Consider the following 21,265-nt stretch of genomic DNA (forward strand, 5'->3'; position numbering starts at 1 on the left):
AAGATTTCAGGCAATCACAAGTGATTAATCCCTATATTACCCTAATAGCTAGAACAGCACAGCTTACTCAAGATTGTGTTTGTTAAACTTCCAGTCATGGGATCACCTTATGTCACAAGACTGTAAATTTAAAGACTCTTCCTACACACAGTGATTCATTCCCTTCTTATCTCTTTTCTTTGATAAACTTAGTCTAAAGTCCTTCAACCTCATGTCAAAACTGAATTGCTATCTTAAAAGGAAAACATCACATCTGGACACAATATTCCAGTCAGTTGCTCCATTGATGCTACATACAGAAGAAAGATAATTTCCCTATTTGTGTTTGCCATTCTTCATTTATATGTTCGAATATTGTGTTGTCCTTTTGGTGACATCCCAGAAAGAGCTTACACTGAATGAGAAGAACATCCCTACTGAAAACACTCTCCAGTCCTGAAGTAACCATTGCATTCTTCATTGCTTGCTTGGAGCAGCATTAAAACATATTGGTTTTTAAAACCTAGCAATTGAATCCAGCTATTCAGATAATTTTTACTAGTAATTCAGCCAGTATACTACAGAACCATCAAACCATTTATGTTGAAAAGGATCTGAAAAATATCCAGTCTAACCTCTTGCTTAAAGCCAGGCTAGTGTCATAGTAAGAACAGGTTGTCCAAGTCCTTTCTCAGCCTCTCTGGACAACACCATCTTCCACGGTTTACTCACTTTCAGGCAATTTTTTTAAAATTTTTGTTATATAAAATATGTAGTATCTAAAAGCATAGCCATGAAGGACTTTATGACCACATTTTAGGTATTTGAAAAAAAAAAGCTAAACTTTGTTTAAAAATTTAGCCACAAGAAGTATACATGCACCTAACTAGCAACAACCTTGTTCACTGGCACCTGACCAATGACTAGCTGTTATAGAAGTGTTAGTTTACAGTCCACATAGCAGATATAAAATCTGTTAATTCAGTCTAATTTCATTGATTCAGTAAACAGCACGGGATATTGAACTAAAAGCTCCAACACAGCCCAAGGAAACAAGAAGAAGACTGAGAGTCAGATGAGTTGTTTCTATCAAAAAAAGATTTACCTTCTAAGATGGCAGGCTGGCTGGTACTTTTTTTTGACTGCTAACTTTAGCTATCAGTGCCCTCCATCGCTCCTGGGAGTTAGCAAAGCAAGAGCTACTGCCTCATTCACCTCCTTTCTCCAGTTGCTAATTTCAGCTGTAAAACCTCTGCAATTTTCTACAAAATTTCAGCTGCTTAAAGTATTCCTCATCTAGGTCTTTAACATTCTTGGGAACTAACCATAGTTTAATTTCAGCAAATGCTGCTTTACATCCTCCTTGAGTGCACTTCTATTCAAGTCTCTTATCTAAGTGCCAATGAGTCCTTGAAGCACACAAAATCTGACCAGCAGATAAAAGATAAACCCAGGAGGACCTTATTGCTTTCCACAGGCACTCTGCTCTTGGCATTAATGCTACATATTTATTGGTAGAGATGTTATTGTTATGACAGCATTTTGCTTCAAAATGTCTGTTTCCAAGATGGCACTCTAAGAAAGCAAGTCTGAGGGTTATGAAGTCCTATATGGAAAGCAACTTGGTTTCCATATTTACTTGGCTAATTTACTTGCCATCTTGCTCATAATTTTATTTGAACACACTTCTATATCTTTAATAAAAGTTTTTTTTAATGTCATAACTGTTTGAGTGCTGTCACATTAGGTTGTTATAGCTCCAAATGTTTATTTCTTCTCCATTTGGGACTATGAATCTAATATACAGTAATGTGACTACTTAAGAGGAGCTATTACACTTTATGTCAACCCAGCTGCTATGTAAGTACATAAAATTTGCATAATAACAATCCTGATGTTAATTTTGATTTTAAATCTGTTTGCCAGGAACTATTTCTCAACTTTTGATATTTTAGTTAATTGAAACATCTTCTTGCCAAGACACCAAATATGCTAATGTTTATTGTTAATCAGATAAATTTGTGCTGAATTCAGTTTATCAGAAGTGGGTGGTTCATATATATATTAAACTCCTCTAATTTTAAAACAGCAAAATGTATTTTTAATCTGCTCAGAAAACTTTAAGTGGCAATTTTTCCACATCTTCCCTAATTCTCTATACTAGTGCTTAAATACTCCTGTAGTAGAAAGCTTTTATTTATGTGCAATTTTGAACTGCTGTACTTTCAAGTTCTCTGCAGTATGTGAAAAAATAGTGGGTAAGGAGAAGAATGCTATCTTGCCCTTTATCCCAGCATTCCAAACAAGCCTAAAGGTGCACAGGTGCTACACAGGGAAGTAGTTAAAAAGGTTACCATTCTTCACTCCATCATTTATTTCTCTACACTATGATCCACCAAAGAGAAGGCAGCAGAAACTCAGTAGAACTCTTAACACCCTGTCAGACCTTTCTTGGATGGCATCTGACCACATTCCTTTCCCTTCTTATGGACGACAAGGGTAGGAAAACCAGAAGGCTGCCGACAAACCTCGCATAACTCCAGTGAAATTCCACCTTCGTGGATGGTTTTTAACAGGGCCCTCCATGTTCACACGAGCTGCAGCTGACCCACAAGAGGCGGCCGCCACGTGTCAGTGACCAAGCCCTGGCGGTGGAGAGCCGGTGTGTATACGGGATTGCTGAAGGATGGCCGGCCGCACACAGCACGTAGAAAAGAGGGATGGCTGGACAGATGAGGCCACCGCCTTGGTCCATCCAAAAGGGTGGCTACATGCTATGTCCCTTAATCCAGAGCCCTGCACAACGGCAGGAACCGCCGCTCCCGGCTCCGCCAGGGGATCTTCCTTCCCCGCAGGCAGCTTTGGGAGCAGGGCCTCACCCAGGCACATCGCTCCCCGTGCCGCTGCCGGGCCCGGCCCGGCCCACCGCCCCCGGCCCAGGCGAGGCCGGGCCGCCGGATCCGGCCCCGCCGGTCCTCCCCGCCCCGCGGCGCTGCGGAGCTCCCGCCCTCGCCCCTCTCTCTTCCTCCGCCGGCAGCTGCGGCATTCCCGGGGCGGCGGGACCGGCAGCGATCCGTCCCCCGCGCACGGCCCGGGCTGCTGCGATCTCCGCGGTCCCTGGTCTTTGCCCGAGGCGAGAGCGGTGAGGCGGGGGCCGCTCGCCAGGCCCAGCTCCCTAGCGCAGCGATGCCGGCAGCCCGCGCTGGGCCGCGCCGGGCCGCCCTGCGTCCGCAGCATCGCGGCGGCCCGTGTGCGATGAGCCGCCCACCCTTGGGCACCTTCTCCGCCCCGCTCGCCTCCTCCTCCCACGGAGCCACCCTCCTCCTCCGCCCCCTCTCTCTGCCAGCCTCCTCCCCGCCCTTCCCCGCACTCCACGCCGGTGCTGGAGCCGCGCGTCACTCGGGCTCCAGCCCCGCCGCAGACATGGCGACACTGACAGCGGTCCAGCCGCTCACGCTGGACAGAGGTAAGCGCGGTTGCTGCCGCTCCTCGGCCGCGCCGCCCCGGCCGCCCTGCCCGGGGGCCACCGCGGCGAGCGCCGGCTCTGCCCCCGCAGCTCCAGCGCGGCAGCGCTCCGGCTCCGCAGTGCCCGGGGCCGGCGGTGGCGGCGGGCAGCGGGGACGCGCCTCCCGGCGGGGCTCAGGCGGGCTGCGGGAGAAGGTCTGAAACGGAGGAGATAAAACTTTGTGCGGGCAGGGGCCGGCATGGGGCAGGTACCCCGCCGCCGGCAGCGCGGCGGTGCCGCAAGCGCAGGACGCGGCTCCGCGGTCAGCGCTCCGCTCCTCGGCGCTCCTCGGTGCCGCTCCGCCGTCGCCGCCCTGCGGGGCTCCCCCGTGGGCGCTCCGCGCCGAGGCCCCGCGTCGCCGCCCCCGCAGGTGGCTCGGCGGGGGATGCTCGGTGGCGGGGCAGCGCCGCTCCGGCTCCGGGTCGGGAGCCGGAGCCTCTCGACGAGAGCGGTGTTTGCCGGCAAAATGCGGCTTTTTGGGGGCTTGCGCGGGGGTGTGCGGGGAAGGCATCCTTGACTGCAACTTGTCCGTTCGCATGCAGAAGAGCGGTTCTGCGTATTCCCGTAGACAGCTGCTCGGTCCGGCAGGGAGAACGTGGTGTTCGGGTAGCCCTGAGGCTGTGTCAGCAGTACCCTTATACAGATAGCGTAAGACAGTGCTAAAATATTGAAGTTTATACTTAAAGTTTTGCCTTCAGGCTGTAAAAATTAAACCTCGTTCCCTTGCTGTGCAGTTGTTCCCGTAACACGGTTCACCAGAAACCTCATTCGATTTCTGTGGGTTACAAGGGAGAGCAACTTTGCCCCTACCGCTCCCAGCACGGAATTCTGAATTGCCGAGGTGTCCTCCTTCTTCATTTGCATCCAGAGGCTCCAAGAGGCTCCTAGTCCCTATGACTCTTGTACTCTTGAAAGAATATTTGAGGCCAGTGCCTTGCTGTTTTAAATGTTAGGGGGTTTTTTCCAGAGGATTAAGATGTATTGTTGAAGTAAGATGGAGATTTTTTTTTCTGTGAGTCCTATGCAAATGAATCCTATGCAGACTCAGTTTCAGAATTGTAAAGGACAGGTAGGCCCCTTTACTAGAACCCGATTGAGAGCAAAACAGCCCACAAAGTACTCCAAATACAGTTTGCTGGGCTTAGATTCCAGCATTAGTAGAAAGGGAGAAGCTAAAGTTATTTTTACTGAAATAGCAAAGTGTTAGCCTGCACTTTAAATTAAACTGCTCAGAAATCCACTGTGTAATCTACAGTTTCACCCTAATACTGTTTTCAGTAAGCAGGACAAATCTACTTTCTGGCAAAGGGTTGAACAGATGGCAATCCATTAGCAAACCTGACTTTTCAAAGGAAATATTACTATTTCAGAATTATGTATCCCTTTTTGCAAAACTATGCTTTAAAAATTCAACAATACACAAAAATTCAAATTAGTCCTAATTTAAATATAAGCATCTGTTGTCTGTGTCCAGGATATGCCTAACCATTTGGCAGGTGTGCCAGTGTTGCAGTCTTCCTGGTTGTCAGCCACAGCTGGTATTAGTGTGAGTGAGATAAAATCTCAGAATGATAGGATGTGATGTGCAAAACAGAAACACGGGCAAGAGGAAATAGATTTAAATAGTGTGCCTGGCCTGCAGAAGGCCATTTCGTCAGAGGGATACACTTCATCACTTGTAACATGCTGCTGCATCAACTGTAGAGGATGGGCTGAAGCAACTCCAGAGGCAACTAGACCATACCAGTGCTTCCAAATATTTCCTCCGTAGTCTTCCTTTCACAGTCATGAGAGAGGGGAAGTTCTGCATGGTAAGATTTTCTAGATTTCTGTTACTTTGTTTAAAGCAGATGAGCCATGTTTACTGTCACTATGCCTTGCACTTCTCTGCTGTGATCTAGGCATAGCCCTTAAAAGTCTTCTACCCTCATATCAATTTCACCATGTCCCACAGGGAGTTCAGCACAGCAAGAAAATAGGGAGTGTTTCAGGAGAGGTGATATTGTTAGTCTTGTGCTTCTGAGGGAATTGCTGCTTGATCTCTGTCCGGGAAGCGTTCTGCATTCCCCCTTGCTATGAGTCACTGACACTGGTAAAACATCATAAGGATATATAAATTAGAAATCTGAATTACACCCTGATGTGGTCTCCTCCTGGACAAAATATATTGACTGTGTTCTAATACATAGATGGGAGCTTTCTTAAAGCCTGACATAAATGGCATTTGAAACCTGTATGGTAAAGTGAATTACCATTTAAAGGTGAAGGGCATGGTGTGTGTGAATGATTGAAAGCCAATTATATTCTGGAAGATTACTTCAGTCCAAAGCACAGGAATTAATTTCCTTAATTCCTATCATCATGTGCTTTTCTACCTGCAAAAATGTGTGCAAGTTCCATTACGGCTCTTTAATATGTAGAACAAGTTCACAAAATAATGGAAATTTTAATCACTTAGAATTTAATCTCTAAGGCCTTTGCCTGACCTTTGCGTGGTGCTCTATTGGGAGGAGGGGAAGAAATCAGCAACTGTTTCAGGAGGGAAACCTAAGGCATTGTAGTGAGGAGTGGTACCACTTAGGGGAAGGTGGCCCCAGCATTTGGGAGCTTTGGGAGAGGAAACTGCCTGCTGGGTGTCTTCCAACAGCCAAGTGAGTCGTCGTCTCTTGGAGAAAGTGCTCCCTTCCTACCTTTATTGCAAATATCTTACACCCCAGGTCTCCCTTGCATGCTGCCTTCTGTTGCCTTGCTCTTCTCAAAGCCCTGGTGCAGTTAACTCCATTGCTCTGTGTGTTGTCCTTAATCCATTTTCACTGTTCAGCAACCCAATTTCCTGCTCTAACCCTGTGTTTTGCTGTCCAGTGACTCTCAGCACCTCACCAGCCTGACACTGTCTCAAGTGCTGCATACAGATCCAGCAACAATGTTCTGCTTGTCTCCAAGTGCAATGTCATCTTCCCCAGCCATCTTTAGCCTCCTCATGGTTGTAGGAAGACCTCCTGTGAGTTCCTGCATGCTGCAGGTACACGTTCTAAGCAATGAGGAATTAAAGCAAGCTTGTTGTGGATGGGATCACTTAGACTATTTTAGCACAGCCTGATGAAAGCATTTTCTAGAAGTACCATTGCCCTCTTGGAAATATGTTAGAAGGGAATAGATTTCTGTGCTTCCCTTGGCACACATTTAAGGAGTGGTCATAAGGAAGGCTGCAAATGGAAGGAGGCATCTTTCTAGCTATGCATTATAGATGTTCCTCTCTATCTGAACTTTTTTATTTGACTAAATGTCTGACATATTTTTCATAAACCTTAATTCAAATTTTGTTTGTATTCTTCCTTACAAGATGAAAATCTTCTTCAAAAGATAACTGACCAAACTGCTCAGTTTTTCTCAAACTGCTGCAAAATCTCAGTCCCAGTTCCTCTGAATAGGATCATGAAAATGGCAGCTTTAAAAGGGTGCATTCTTGTTTTTGAAAATACACGACTGCCCTATACAAAGACCACCTCCTGATCAAGAACAAGGAAATATCTTTTCATATGAAGGGGGACATTTAACTGCCTTTTTTTAATAATGCATATCCTACTATGTTTTTCCCTAAATAGTTACTATTCATGTCACTGATGGTTTCACTTCTTAATATGACTGAGGGTAAAAGAAGAAATTTGAATAGACTGAATATAGAGTGCTGGTACCTTAATTCCTCTAAAGTTTCATAGCAAGCTCATAGCTATTGGCTATTGATTAGCAAATTTCTCTTGATTTCAAATACATCCTTGGAAATTGAAAGATTTCTTGGTTTTGGCTGTAATGCATAACTGAGTTCCGTTTCTTTTTATGAATTCAAGCAGATACTTTTCCAGTGGAGTGGGTGTCCCAAAACTTCCTGAAAATCCATTATATAACCCATGTTCAGCGACAAGAAATAAGAATATGAATGAGCTTCAAATTGTCATCAGCTGTTAGACAAATTACAGATGTGGTAGTAGATGGCGCCTGGCCATTAATGTACATAGGTGCTTGCTAGAATACCCCTCCTTCCTTTCTCTTCATCTCTTCTTGTCATTTTTCTTCCCACTACATCCTCATAGCCTACATAATTGGGGATTTCTTCCCCATCTGTGCCCATATAGAACAGAAATTGTATCCAACATGAGTTGCATCAGGCTGTGCATATATTGTTATAATGTATATTATCTTGGAAAAAAGATAAAACATACTCATCAGGAAGAGAAAATCAGATTCATCAAGTGTGAAATAAAGTCCTTGACAGGGGAGCAGCATAAAGCCAGATCTCTTTTGCACAGGGTGAAGCCATGTGGAGCAGTGCTAAGTGATGTGCTGTTCCCTGCCTGGCTGCCTGTCTGTCATGGGAATGTCTTCTCTTGCTCGTCAGCCTAGCATGCTAAAATTGAAAAATCCTTCTGCAAGTGCCACACACTTCAAGTCTAACATTTCTCCTCTTGATGTGCCAACTGAGGACATTTAAATAACCAAATTCATTCTTCCAAGAAAAAAAAAAAAAGTCTATTGTTTATAGGGACAGAAAAAAAAGTGACAACTCTAGTTTCAGGCTAAAATGCTTAGGTTTTTTTACATCAATGTTACCATTTATTTGGTTTTTTTTAATCCATTTTTCTGAAAGGATGGATTAAGGTAAGTGAATTGAGACAGTGGTTTGTGGGTGTTGACTGGGACACTTTATGAGAATCTGTACAGTTAAAGCATTGGATAGTTATGTGTGTAGTTCAGCTGTGCCACCTGGAGCTCTAGAGCTGAGTGGCAGCAAATACCCTCTGTTATGTCATGGAAACAAATACATGTCACCTCTGATGTTCACAAGTGGTGTAAAAATACATGGGTTTAAAATGTAATACACATGTGCAGCTTAAATGTCTCTGTAGAGTCCTCATCTGAAGAGGTGCTGGGGCAAATGGGAGCTCTTTGCAAGGTGGGATATGCCTGAGGCACTGGGCATCCACAGGAGCACATCTTTTAGGCTGGACTTCCCCTTGTAGGCAGGGCCTTGTCCTTCATCCCAGAGTGGTGCACAGTGACATGGGAACTGGGAGCTGCACCTGTGCGCAGGGAGATGGAAACATCTGCTAGAGAACTCATGGCAGCTTTTAACATTAAGTCACCTTTGTGAATTGTAGAGGGGGAGAAAACCCTAAATTCTCAGTCATGTTTCCTTCAGAAACACCTAACCGATAAGAAGGCAGAATCTGCAGAAGATGGATGTGCTGTCATGACAGGTTTGTGAGGCACCTTCAAAACCGATGGCACTGCAGGGACCTTGAATTCTTCCTGCTCTCCCCAGATGAAAATGTTCTTTGGACATGGTAGCAGTGAATGAATCATTTTAGCCCATCTGAATTTATCCTCAGTAGAGAAAAATGTTACGGTGGACTCGTGTGTATCCTGCTTTTGACCCCTCTAAGAGCACCTGCTATGACAAGAACCTGCAGAATTCACCATTTGCAACAGGCTGCAAGAGTATTAGTGGTTAGAAGGCATGAGGGATACTATTTTCTATGTTGCAAATGTATACTCTCTATTTATAGATAATGTTGAAAAAGAGAATTTATTTTCTAGATAACATCCCTGTGCTAGGTCATACACACTGATGTCTGAGAGACATTTTTATAACTTCAGAAAAATGTATTAATCTTTTGATGTAGCTGTAAATAAACAATTTTCTTAATTCCATCCTATTGCTTGAATTGAACTTCTCTGGTGATGTTACCAAAAAGAAAGCTTTTGAAAAATGTAACAGGTGAAGTCATCAGCTTTTTGTGGAGGATTATTTGTCCTTTTAGTTTGCAGTTTCAGGATCTGTACATTCCCATTTCTCCTTAACATGGAGGACCCTCATGCAAGTGCAAAATATATAAGTAAAAGTTTTTGTCTGACCTGTGTTATTTGGATACAAAATACTGTTCTTGAAGTTAATGCAATAGAATTTGAAATATGAATTAAGTAAAATTATTAATTCCAGTTACTTGTTAGAAGCACAAATAATGAGAAGGAAGGATTGAAGAGGAAACCAAGCTAGGTCAGATAGTGTTTTGAAGCACATAACTCTAAATTTGTGAGTCTGCCTTCCATCACATGGAAGGCAGACAAACAAAATACTTGTTCTACATTATGCATTTTTGACATTTTAAAAAGTAATATTTACTAATGTGCTATTAATTACATGAAGAAAAACAAAAATAAATCATAAAAATATTAATTATACATGTATGTGTAAATTCAGGCGTTTTCAAAGTTAATCTCAGTCAGCTTAATCTTCTTTTGTGACATTTGCTGAAGAGTCAGCCTCAATGAGAAACTTTGAACTGTAATTCTCTATTCAGATGAGAAGATTTGATTAATAATTTTTACATATACACACATTTACATATAATAAAAATGTCTTCCTGAGTGTATAAACCACAAGCATGGATCTTAGAGATGTTAAATAAAGAGGGAGGTGTATGTATATATTTGAGAACTTGTTTTACCAGGGTCCAAAAGGGAGTGGTTAAATAAACCTCAAATTTCTCAAATGCAACTTAGCTAAGATACTAGGAAATGCACACAGCTTCTCATAATGTGTTGTTACCCTACTGCTACTTTACTAATAATTGTAAGAAAAAAGAGATTAAAAAATCTTGATTACAAAAAAAGAGATAAAAAAATCTTTATTAGAATACCATATCTCAAGAAGAGATCAGAGGATGATTGTTCTTTATTTTTTAAAAGATGGAACAATGAAGTATCCATGAATACACAGAGCATCAAAGCATTGATTTTGTTTCTGTTCAAACGGGAATAATTGTAGAAGAAAAAGTTTTCTGAAAATAGGCTCTTAATTTATTTCTCCTGAGCCAAAATTACATTTTACTAGTTCTTTTTGATAAAAGCCCATGTTTAATCACTAATCCTTCGCATCCACTAACTCTTTAATTTTTCTATTTCAAGCATGTCTCCTGAAAAACTAAATCTCCTAGACCTTAAGGAATCAATTCCTCTACAATCAGTTGAGCATTAGGGAAGAATGTACTTGAAACAGATTAGGTGGATAACTGTGGCCATCAGCAGCAATCCTAGCCCTCAGAAATGGGTATATCATCATCTCTTCTCTTTTCAATAGACTTGGCAACTGTGGTTTTGTGAAACAGTACTTAGTGAATCAGCACAGTAGAAAAAGATAGTATAGCTGTTCTTTGTTACACAGAGACAGACCGGAGAAACTTGAGAGGGCGTGGTGGCTTTCAAATCTATGAAGCAGTCATTGGTAAAATGGGTGGTTATGTGTCTGATCTCCTCTGTAGCCTGACAGTCTTGTAACGTGATAGTAATAGCTATGGAGTTCCTAGATAGCACCTTTTGCATCCTACTGTAGAATTACATGTGCCCTCCTATCTTAGGTAGATACCTTGGAAAATCAAGCTGGAACCTGAGAGGAGTTCTGGTACTCCTGTTTCAATTCTTGGGATCATTCAACATGTAGGACACCAAGCAACAGAAGTGCAAAGGTGACAGTAAGCTCTGTTTCACATGGGTTTTCTGTTTCAAGGTTTTGTTCGTAAATTGCTGCAGCAGTCCAACAGTCACAGCTTTCTTCGAAGATCATATTTGTTTCAAAGTTGAAAGCTAACAGTGATCAGTTGTTGAAATCTGCCAGCAGTGAATCTGTACTGCCTCGTTTTGCAGGGGTTTATTAACAAAGGATTTTATTTATATCACTTTCTTCTTGCTGTTACCAGTTTTCACCTACACATTTAGAAAGAACTGGGTTTTTTTCCTTTCCTGAGAAATTACTAGGATGTAACCAAGTACCAGAGAGATTCAATCTGCAAAAAGCAATATCATTAAAATTTAAGACAGAATATTAACTCTCTTTTTATTACCTAAACCTACAACTAAAGTGTTAAACGTGTATGTAATTATTTTGTTGCATCCATTGTTTTGCACAAATTACGTATTTTCACTACTGTCTCATTAAACTCTCATACCATGTAGAAAAATAGAAGACAAAATTCTGATTCTAGACTTCAAGTGACAATTTGTATTGTCACTATGTACACTTGCCAGTAGCCCACAGCCATCTTTCTCATCTTTCTGGTAATCACATGAAGAGATTTAAGGCTAAGATTAGCTGGAGAGATAAGAACTGAGGGGAGGCAGCGGGAGACTCTAGTAATGACATACGAGCAGGGAAAAAGTGAGAGTTACTGCTTTGGCTCAAACACAGTGCCTGTTGTGAAGGAGAATTAGCATCCCTAGGTTAACCCTACCTCCCTTTGTGAGACACCTGTTGGGTCCTTTTTTTTTCCTCTTCCTGTCTCTTCCCTGCCAACAGAAATCTCTGTGATGCCAACTAAAAACACACACTGGAAGTAGAAGTGTGGGAAAGGCACAAGGTTGCCCATATGCCAATAGTTTTGTTTCGTGATGCTCATGCAGTTTGTATAAATACTTAATTTTGCTTAGGCAGGGGACCAAGAGAATGGATTTTAGATAAGAGGAAAGTATCTTCTTTTTTCCTTCTGTTTTTCTTTGTTCAGGCTAGCTTATTCATTGTAAGAATTTCTGTTTTCTGCTTCTAGCTTAGTCAAATTTTCAATTCCTTCACTGATTTGAACTTTTTCCCTCTATATACTTGAGGTTTAAAACACTAAAGTAAATATTATGTTCAAGTCCTCAGGTTATGTTAATGTATCAACCCTTTATTTTCTTCTAATCTGGGATCAGAACCTCTAAAGTGTTTACATTTGCTGTTCCAGCCAAGTGTCCAGGGTGCTTTTGTATAGTGTTTAAAGGAGCTTCATGCCAGCATTCTGAGTGGTGTCTGCCAATGCAGAACTGACCCTACAAGTTCAAGTGATGTGATCAAAAGAAGAAGAGAGGCTGGTGAAGTTATCAAGGCATCACTTTACCTGATGTTTATTGCTACAGAAGGCATCAGGCAGTTTCCTTGCTTTCACATAGTTCAGCTTGTAGGAACTTAATGAATTTAGCCTGGGTGTATTCATCATACTGACTTTCTCAGTAAGTTATAGTTTTCCTTAAAAGGATTTTTTTTTGTTATTTCACAGTTTCAAAAAGTCGGAGAGGACATAATTTACCTTGTCCTATGTAGGTAAATAACTGCCTTAAACACCCGTGATCTCTATTTTTTAAATAAATGCTTACAGAAGGATTGAGAATTTAAATAACACAAAGTGGGGAAAATACAGAATACCCTGCTTCCTGCAAGAAACAAGTGTTAAATAATAAAGGCTTGTATATTCCTTATATAAATAATATATTCTTACTTGAATACAAAATAAACTTTAAGAAAAACTGTTGTCTTTTTGTAACACATTTGTAGCCAACCATACCTAGTCAAAAAAGAAAGGATCAAAATCATCTCTCCAACTGTTTTTGTTCCTTAGTGAGTGGCTAACTATAAATCACAGTTATGATCACAAAGAGCAGGTATGATGAGACATTATGAAGTCAAAACTACATATGAAGGGAAGAGATTTTACCTTTTAAAAAAAAGTACTTTTACCTTCCTTTCCCTCTTCTCTACAGCTAATTTAGGGAAAAAAATCATAAGTACTGCCTTAGAAAATACCATAGTTTTCAATGCTCTTCTGTTCTTTGCTTTCAGCTTTATGTTTTGATCTTTTCTCTTAAAGGATAATTTGGTATCTTGTTTTTACACTGATGCTATGTTCAATGTCTTCTATACAATGCAGTGGGTGTTGTCAAATGTAAAGGGTTTTTGTAGCTGTAATTTCATCTTTCTCACAGATGGCAAAATCTTCTGCTGAAAATTTTCAAACTCATATTTATGCACCTCCTCATCCTGATTGCTTTAGAAATTGCAATGAAGCTAATAATTTGGAAGAAGAAAAATTACATCAGTGTTTAAAAATTATTAGGCTTTAAGGTTCATTTTAAATGCTCATCTTTGAAAATTCTAATTGCATTATTGCTCTTCAGGCCTTGAATTAAGCCAGCGAAACTAATCTTATTGAAATTATCCTGAATTATCTGTTAATTTTTGCTTTACTCTTCTATGATTCATTATTATTTATTTAAAAATCAGCACTGGAAATGTGACAGTGCCATGACACTTTCTCTAAGTAGCTGTTGAACTCTTAATAGTTCTAGGTACTCTACAGGTCAATCTCACACATGCACAAGCAAATCAAATCTGAAATTGCTGGCAAAGATGCTCCTGTGACTTACATTAGTCATGTGAAGGCTTCAAGGAAAAAATTGGACTTGGTCTATGTACAGTAATGAATGTGCTGTGAAGATTGACCAAAGTAAAGCAAATACAGTTCCCAAAGTTGGCTTTCATGCTTGGTTAAGGCTACAAAAGGAGGACATGAACAGAAGTCACCTAGTCAAAATTAGTAGAGTAAGAAGCAGGGCAAGATTTCTTAAGACGTTGTAGATATTGTAAGGTTCAGAGAACACAGAGAGCATATTTTTTCATTTAAGGGAATCTTTTGAATGTTGTATTTGAATGAGCTAAGCAGAGTATGCAGGAGCACTTTGCATGAAATGTCATCATTTCAGTGTTTGCCCAAACCAGCTAAAGTGACTGAAGTATCTGAAAGCTTTCACTGAACAGCTTTCATGGTGTTGAGGATGCTTGACTGGGGGGTCTCAAGACAGTTTGCTGTCCGTGATCGCAGATGGCACTGCTTTCCCTGCAAATAAACTGTGTCCTTTCTATGAGCTGCTTTGCAAAACATCTCAGATGTCTCAGACCAGCCTGTCTTATTCAGGTGTTGCTGCCAAAGCTGCTGGAAAAACTCGTGGTGTATAACACTGCCCTGGGTTGTGCAGCAGTTGCATCAGAGGCTCTGTGTCTGACAAACAGACTGAAGGAGAGAGCCTGCATGCCTCTGGTATGCCTGAGAAGGTAGAGCCAATCAGAATCTGAACACAGCTCAAACATACAGACTAAAACAAAGTTTGATGAGTAGCCAGAGAAAATGGTGACATTGATGGTATGGTGACATGATGATAGTGAGGCACCAATGCCCCCAGCAATGGGGGAACGTATGTAGAAACTCATGGGGATATGCCATTAATGTTTTTGAGGACAGTCATCTTACATCAGCAATATCAGACAGACAGACAGACATATACTCAGTTGTAGCTCATGAGTTCCTGATTTTTTCTCATACATTAAGAAGAAAAAAACCCCACAAAATAATCAGTTAGGGCATTTTAAAAAGCTTTAAATCAAAACCACATCGGCCTGCCTTGTAATGACACTTCTATTGTCAAATGTAACTATTCTGAGGTATGATGTCTCCTGGACCACAGGGAGATAAATTTGCATGAGTCTTTCTCTATATATCTGGACAGTAAGAGTGGGTTTCATCACACTGATGTAGATGTCTGATATGTAGGATGCAGGCATTTACATCTGAGGTAATCATCTAGTCTCCCTTTATAGTCAACAAAGGGGCAAGGCACTCCAGAGTATGATTCATTTCATGTAAAGTAGGTCAGATGAATTGTAGCCTCAAAGTGTCTGTTCTTCCCCATTGACTGTGACAACATTTGAGGGTGAGTCGCTGAGCTGTCCATGTCTACGTCAAAAGTGCAGCACTGAAACCCTCTCCAGAAGATGAGTCATGAGAGCCCTGTATGGTTGCTTTTTGTTATTTTTATTTATCTATTCATAGTAATGTTTAACTGTAGGACTGTAAAGTGACAATGCACTAAACCTGTAACTGCTACCCATATCATCTAAACCAGAGTGTGAAAACACTGGTAGTATTATTCTTGTTTAATCTTGCTTATTCTTATTAATTTGAATAGACCTTACAGATACACACTCTGAAGTGTTAAATAATATTGCTGTTTTCTAACAGTTTAGCTCATTGCTCCCTGTACATCAAGTGTAATTTACCATGGTGAAGTACATCTTTACGCTTACTGATTAGCATGAAATTTAGGGCAAGATAAACATATCAATTTAAATGAGAAAAAAGGCTGCTTTTTCCCTCAACATTTCTGAACTCTCCAGATTAGACTAAATAAATATATTAAGTTAATGGAAGGACCTCTGAATTTAGGAGAGCACTGTGCTGATAGAGAGACACAAAAGCGGTGAATGGAAGCATGTTGGACAGTCTGGTATCATAGGAGTAAGATTTGCTGTGTTGTATAAACCAGTGGCTGACAGCAGAACTCTAGTAATACAGAATATTTTCCAGAGATAGACACTGAAATTTTTCCAAAGCTGGTGCTTTAACCATGAAGTTACATAAATACTTTGATACAATGTACTAGGGCTGTTGGCTATGAATTATGAGTGAACTTTGCTAATCACCACAAAATTTTGATTTCTGAACCATTGATTACCTGCTGTCATTTGATAGTGTTTGCAGAAGATTGCTAAATGTAATAAAGCATCCTGTGTAGGCCTGTGGAATTATGTTAAAAAGTTGACAGAATAGCATTAAGAATTCTGGAATGTATTCTCCTGAGCTTTAAGGAATAACAGAACCTGAATGCAAGTATTAGAGGTATGAAAAACTACTGACAATTATAAGGACTTTTTATGTCATGCAAGTTCAACCTTCAGCTTGATTAAAGGTCTTCAGGCAGAACAGAACAGAGCTTGCAAATTTCCAGGATTATTATTCTGTAATGCCATGGTGAAGCTAGTGAATATTTTACAGACTTACCCAGTGTACCTGCTGTCAGTTTGCAGTGATGTTTTACCTCAGTGAGGAGCCAAAGGCTGGTGTTTGTGCAGCACATTTACTTTTCCTAGTAACCAGCATAGTAATGCAGTGATAGTCCCCAGAATTAAAAGGAATGAGGCATAGAAAGACCTCAAGAAGATGAGAAACCTGTTCTCTAATACCTTGATAGTACAAGAGGTCACAATATTTTGGCTTTGGGAACAGCCCAAAAACTTAATTCTAGAGTACTTACCACAGTAAAGAAATGCTGTGTTTCTGTATGATTATTGTTTTGACCCAAGCTGATATTACATGGCATTGCAGCTACTATTTAACTGCCTAATATTCTCTTAAGTCAAAGGATAATATATTTATTTTAAAGATTGCAGACCAATTCTCTCATAGACTAGCACAAAAAGGAAGGTTATATAGACACTTATCTTGGTAGATCATTTTGCAGTATAAGACATGCACATACCTTCTTTTCCAAGAGTCATTCAGGTATTAAATAGGACACATTTAAAATAGTTTGCTATATTTTTCTCAATAATTTTCAACCTGACTAAACTGAAACAAATATAAACCCTGCACAAAATCTACCAGAGTAAAACCTCAGCCTTGACAACTTTCAGAGAATACTAAAGCCTGGTGTACTCAATTTTAGTGGTTATGTGAAAGAGCACCAAGTTCAGACCAGCTAGGATTCATTCTGTGTATTCGTAATTTACTTTCAAGTTGTAAAAACTGTATTAGAAAAAGCATTTGCTTTTTAAATGTCTAGTAAATAAAAGCCATCAGTCTACAGTGCAAGTGAACAAAAGCCAGCAAGTGAAAACCATATATAACAGAACAAAGAGATAACTAAGCCAGATGACCTTTTTTTTTTCAACTGCACTCAGCTGTATATATATGTATACATGATCTATACAATGTTCCACTTGTATTGCAGTATGGTATCCTGCTACTTCCAGGTTCTAGTGGTTTCTCCAAGGGTTTGTATAGTAATCTTCTGCTTGTGTCCTGCTAGCAGTGCAAGTGGACCATCATTCAAATGAAAATACAGAAAGAACACTTGAAATGAGTATTTTTTTTTCTGAGTCATGCTTTTCTTCTGATGAGTGCACTTGATAAAATACATTCCATCCACCCACAGCCCCCTGCCTTCTCTGTGTTCCACTGATAATGTGACCCACCACACTGAAAGTGTATTATTTCCTGAAAGGCTGTAGGCAAGCATGATGATGAGAAAAAAAAAAAGAGGAATGAATGTTAAGCAGAATGGGAGAGAGAGGAATTGTGCATGTGTATGAGAAAACAAAAAATTAAAAGTGTGCTTAGAATTTGATTTAGTAAGCGGGGGGCGGGGGGGATAAGTGCATATTCCTTTTAAGATGTATATATCATAGAACACAAAGGAGTAATTCTACCTGCATCATCAGTCAATTCCTACCAATTTGTGAGAGATGAATGGGGGAAATGACAATAACCACATCAGCACAAGTTGCATGTTAATATAATGGAGTTCATATTTTGGAAAATGTGTGAGAGTACACAAAACAATCCTTTTCAAAAATAAGTTTCTTTGCTCAAGAGAGGTCAAAGGAAACACGCAGAGATAAAAAGTAACTAGTTTTAACATAATTCCAATAATTTTTTAAACATATATCTATGTAAGTTCACACATACTCTTTTCATCCATTTGTCCTTTTCACAACTATAGTAGATATTTTTGCCCCCGACATCCAGGAGGAATGAAGAGGAGGACTCCATCTAATCAGAAAGCTAATTAATTACTTTATTATACTATATTATTCTATACTGTATTACATTATATTACATTACATCTAAACTGAATCTACCAAGCATTCCACTGCACTCCACTGCACAGAATCTCATGACTGTCAGCCAACAGTCCCAACACACACACACACACAAGGAAACAAAACACCATCACTTTGGGTAAACAATCTCCATATTGCACTCTACTTTTGCACAAACACAGGCACAGCAAATGAGATAAGAATTATTTTGATCATTCTCTGAGGTTCAGAGTATGTGAATCCCAGAAATATTATTGGGAAGATTGCCTTCTCCTCTGTGAGGAGAAATGTGGCAACACATAACTATGTAAGAAAATGGTATTTAAGAACAAATCATCGGTGATAGCATTTACAAGCAAAACTAGTTAGATTTAAAAGCAAAGATGGATTGAGACAAGAAAATTATCCTAGCAGTATTTGTCAAATATATGACAATACTCTCTAATTGATTTCAACTGGGGCAGATTCCCTGCTATATGCTTTATTTAATGTAACTTTAAAGTGTTACTCATTGCCAGTCATATCACTTCTTTGAGCACGACTTACTCCAGTTTTAGCTGGAGCTCACCTTGAGAGAACCATCAGGAAGAAACCTGTGCATCACTTAAGCTCCTGTACACTGCTAAAATTCATTTTATAACCTGTCCTAAAGTTTCCCCTTCAAAGTTATTAATGGAAGGAAATACAGTCTATTTCATGAGGTCATATTTTTTACACTCACATTTTTACATTTTTAGCTGGCTCAAAGTTGTCTGTTTTGCGCAAAGTGTTATATTTTGCCCTTGACAAAGCATCAGCTGATAACCAACAGCTTTGGCCCTAACTATGTGCCTCATTTTCTTCCTGTAATTTATATATTGTTCCCTCTTCTGTGAGCAATATCCCACAAGTCATTGCCAAATTGAGCAAACTATGGGCCTATTGGTGACAAGAGAAAGAAGACTGCTTATTGTTAATGGATGGGTGAATAATAAATCAAAGCAAGAACTTGGGCATCGGCATTCATGTATTTTAGCATGCTGAATGAATTTAGAGGTGTGAAAAATCAGAATGCTTTGGGGATATTCTGCTTTATTTACCTCCAGTCACTTCTGAGTCAGAAAGTTAAGTAATCTAGTATTGGCAAATGACAACTTAGTGTCCAGTTTTGCCTATGAGGCTACATAGTCAACACTCATGCTAGACTGTTCAACCAGAAGATGAATTTATCATTTGTATTGTAACACTCATCACTTTAAAAGTGATTAATTATCCTCTAGAGTCTGAGCTATGCCCTAGGGAAATGTTTAGACCTGTACTTAACTCTTTTAGATTGGTTAATGTACCTAAAGCTTTTTATGTTTCCTTCCAATCATTACAAATTTCTCATTTAATATAGTTTTTTTCAGGACTTTAGAAATGTGGGCTGTTTCCCAAAACTTTCAGGTGTGGTGATGACACTTCAAAACAACTGCAAAATAGCAACCAATCTGCCATCTCTGGCATTGTCTTTTAAGCTATACCTGCTGAGAGGCAAAGACAGTCCAAAACTTACCTGAACTGGACTGGATAAGATCCCAGTCTGATTTAGATTATGTCAATAGCTGTCGTGTATAGCATGAATTACAGAGGCTTTATCTGATCTATTATGGTAGGCTGTTGAAGCTTCTTCAGAATAAATCATACAATTACTTTGTGCTGTCTGATATATCAGTTTACACCAACTAGTAGTAATAACTGGGGAGTGTGGATTCAGTACTTAACTAGCTACAAGTCTTGTGTGGCAGATAAAGAAAATTCCAAGGCAAATCATTCAATAGCTTTGTTAAAAAATCATTGTAACAACATTGTTATTACTGAGAACATCAAACATTGTTAGATTTTCATGTTAGGTTTCCAACCTAAATGATTCTGTGATTCCATTATACTTAATGTTTTGTCATTTTTTGCACTCTATTGAAATGGTTCTTGATACAAATGTATTTACTGCTACTTAAATCTTAAAACCATCTTCTTTGATGTATTAGCTCTTACCAGTCATATTCTTCTCTCTAGAATATAATTTTTTCTTGATTTCCATGGTCTTACTATCCCAGATCTCCTTTTAGCTTTCTGGTCATTACTTCCATAAGTGTTTTAGAGATATTTTGCCTGATACAGCGGTGATCTGGTAACATGGACTGGGTGCCCAGTAGCCCTGAAGCTCTGCCTGGAGCAAAAGCTCAGGTGCAGTTGTTGAATGCAGGGTCAGGTTAGTTTCATCTGAAAGTTTATGAGCTCCAAGACTGCTCTGCCATGCAAGCTACAGCCCACTAAGTGATCATCCTCCTGAAAGAAACACTGTGCTTCCTGCCACGCTTCCTCTCATAATTTGAACTGTCTTTTGGCAGAGGCCTCTAAGAAAGCTTGAGAAGTGTTTAGGTGTTTGTTAACCTGCTAAGGCAGCAGCTACCATGCTGACTAGCTGCCTACCTCTTTTAATTAAATTGTAAATTTTTCAAGATGTTATCTACTCTTTTCCAGTGGAAAAGAGAAATTGATGCAGTGGATAATAATGTTTTTCTTATAAACACAAATTTATTATTATGACTTTTTTTCCTATTGCATCTCATCCACTGTCATGTGTTTTTTCTATTTCCAGAAGATTTCTCATGTCTTTGTTGCATCAGACATCTGGTCAGTATAGCTCAGTTACAAGCCAAGGATTGTAAGAACTGTTTCAATTAGGATAATCTCCCAGTCACGAACAGTACGATCTTTGTAATCAGAAGGGAGAATTATATAAGGTTGCTTCTAGACATTGTAGGAATTCTGGAGTTGTGTGGTTGAAGGGAGAAGTGTTTTTTGGGTTGTTTTTTTTTCCTGCACTTAAAACACAGAATTAAAATGCCTCAAATAGTATTATATCATTAAATACTATGCATTAATTTCTGCACTGGGATACAGACCTGTGTTTAGCAGAGTGGTGTTACTGGCCAGTAGTGGCTCTGGTGGCTATGCAAAAGACACAAGAAGATGTGCAAATGGCCACAGAGTCAAGATGGCAGCATTGCCAGGTTCAACTCTACTGGCAAACTTAAAGGCAAAGCTGGAAGGCAGCCATGAAGTGGTAGAGGAGAAAATCCCCTCTGCTTAAGCTCTGTCATGCTGAAGACTGAGCAGGATGTGTTTTGCTCAGTTCACTCACAACGTTAAGACAGTGTGTTCCTTGCTTGAGTAGGCTACTCTCCATAACACCAGCCACCATTCCTTATGGCTCTGTGTCCCCAGCCATAAAGGATTGT

General features: G+C 40.1%; 1 protein-coding gene across 2 annotated transcripts in view; it reads left to right on the forward strand.

Moving 5' to 3' along the window:
- The first annotated feature begins 2,766 nt into the window (after nucleotides 1-2,766).
- Nucleotides 2,767-21,265, forward strand: part of LIN7A (lin-7 cell polarity scaffold A) — a 46,277-nt gene continuing 27,778 nt past the window's right edge. Inside the window, exon 1 of one of the 2 annotated variants that reach the window (XM_054631520.2) lies at nucleotides 2,767-3,445. In XM_054631520.2, the coding sequence (XP_054487495.1) occupies nucleotides 3,166-3,445 (280 nt within the window). In that variant the 5' untranslated portion in view covers nucleotides 2,767-3,165. The remainder of the gene's footprint in view (nucleotides 3,446-21,265) is intronic. The other variant, XM_054631521.2, reaches the window with a different exon arrangement.

Source organism: Agelaius phoeniceus, chromosome 5 (assembly GCF_051311805.1).
Source record: "Agelaius phoeniceus isolate bAgePho1 chromosome 5, bAgePho1.hap1, whole genome shotgun sequence".
NCBI classification, from domain to species: Eukaryota; Metazoa; Chordata; class Aves; order Passeriformes; family Icteridae; genus Agelaius; species Agelaius phoeniceus.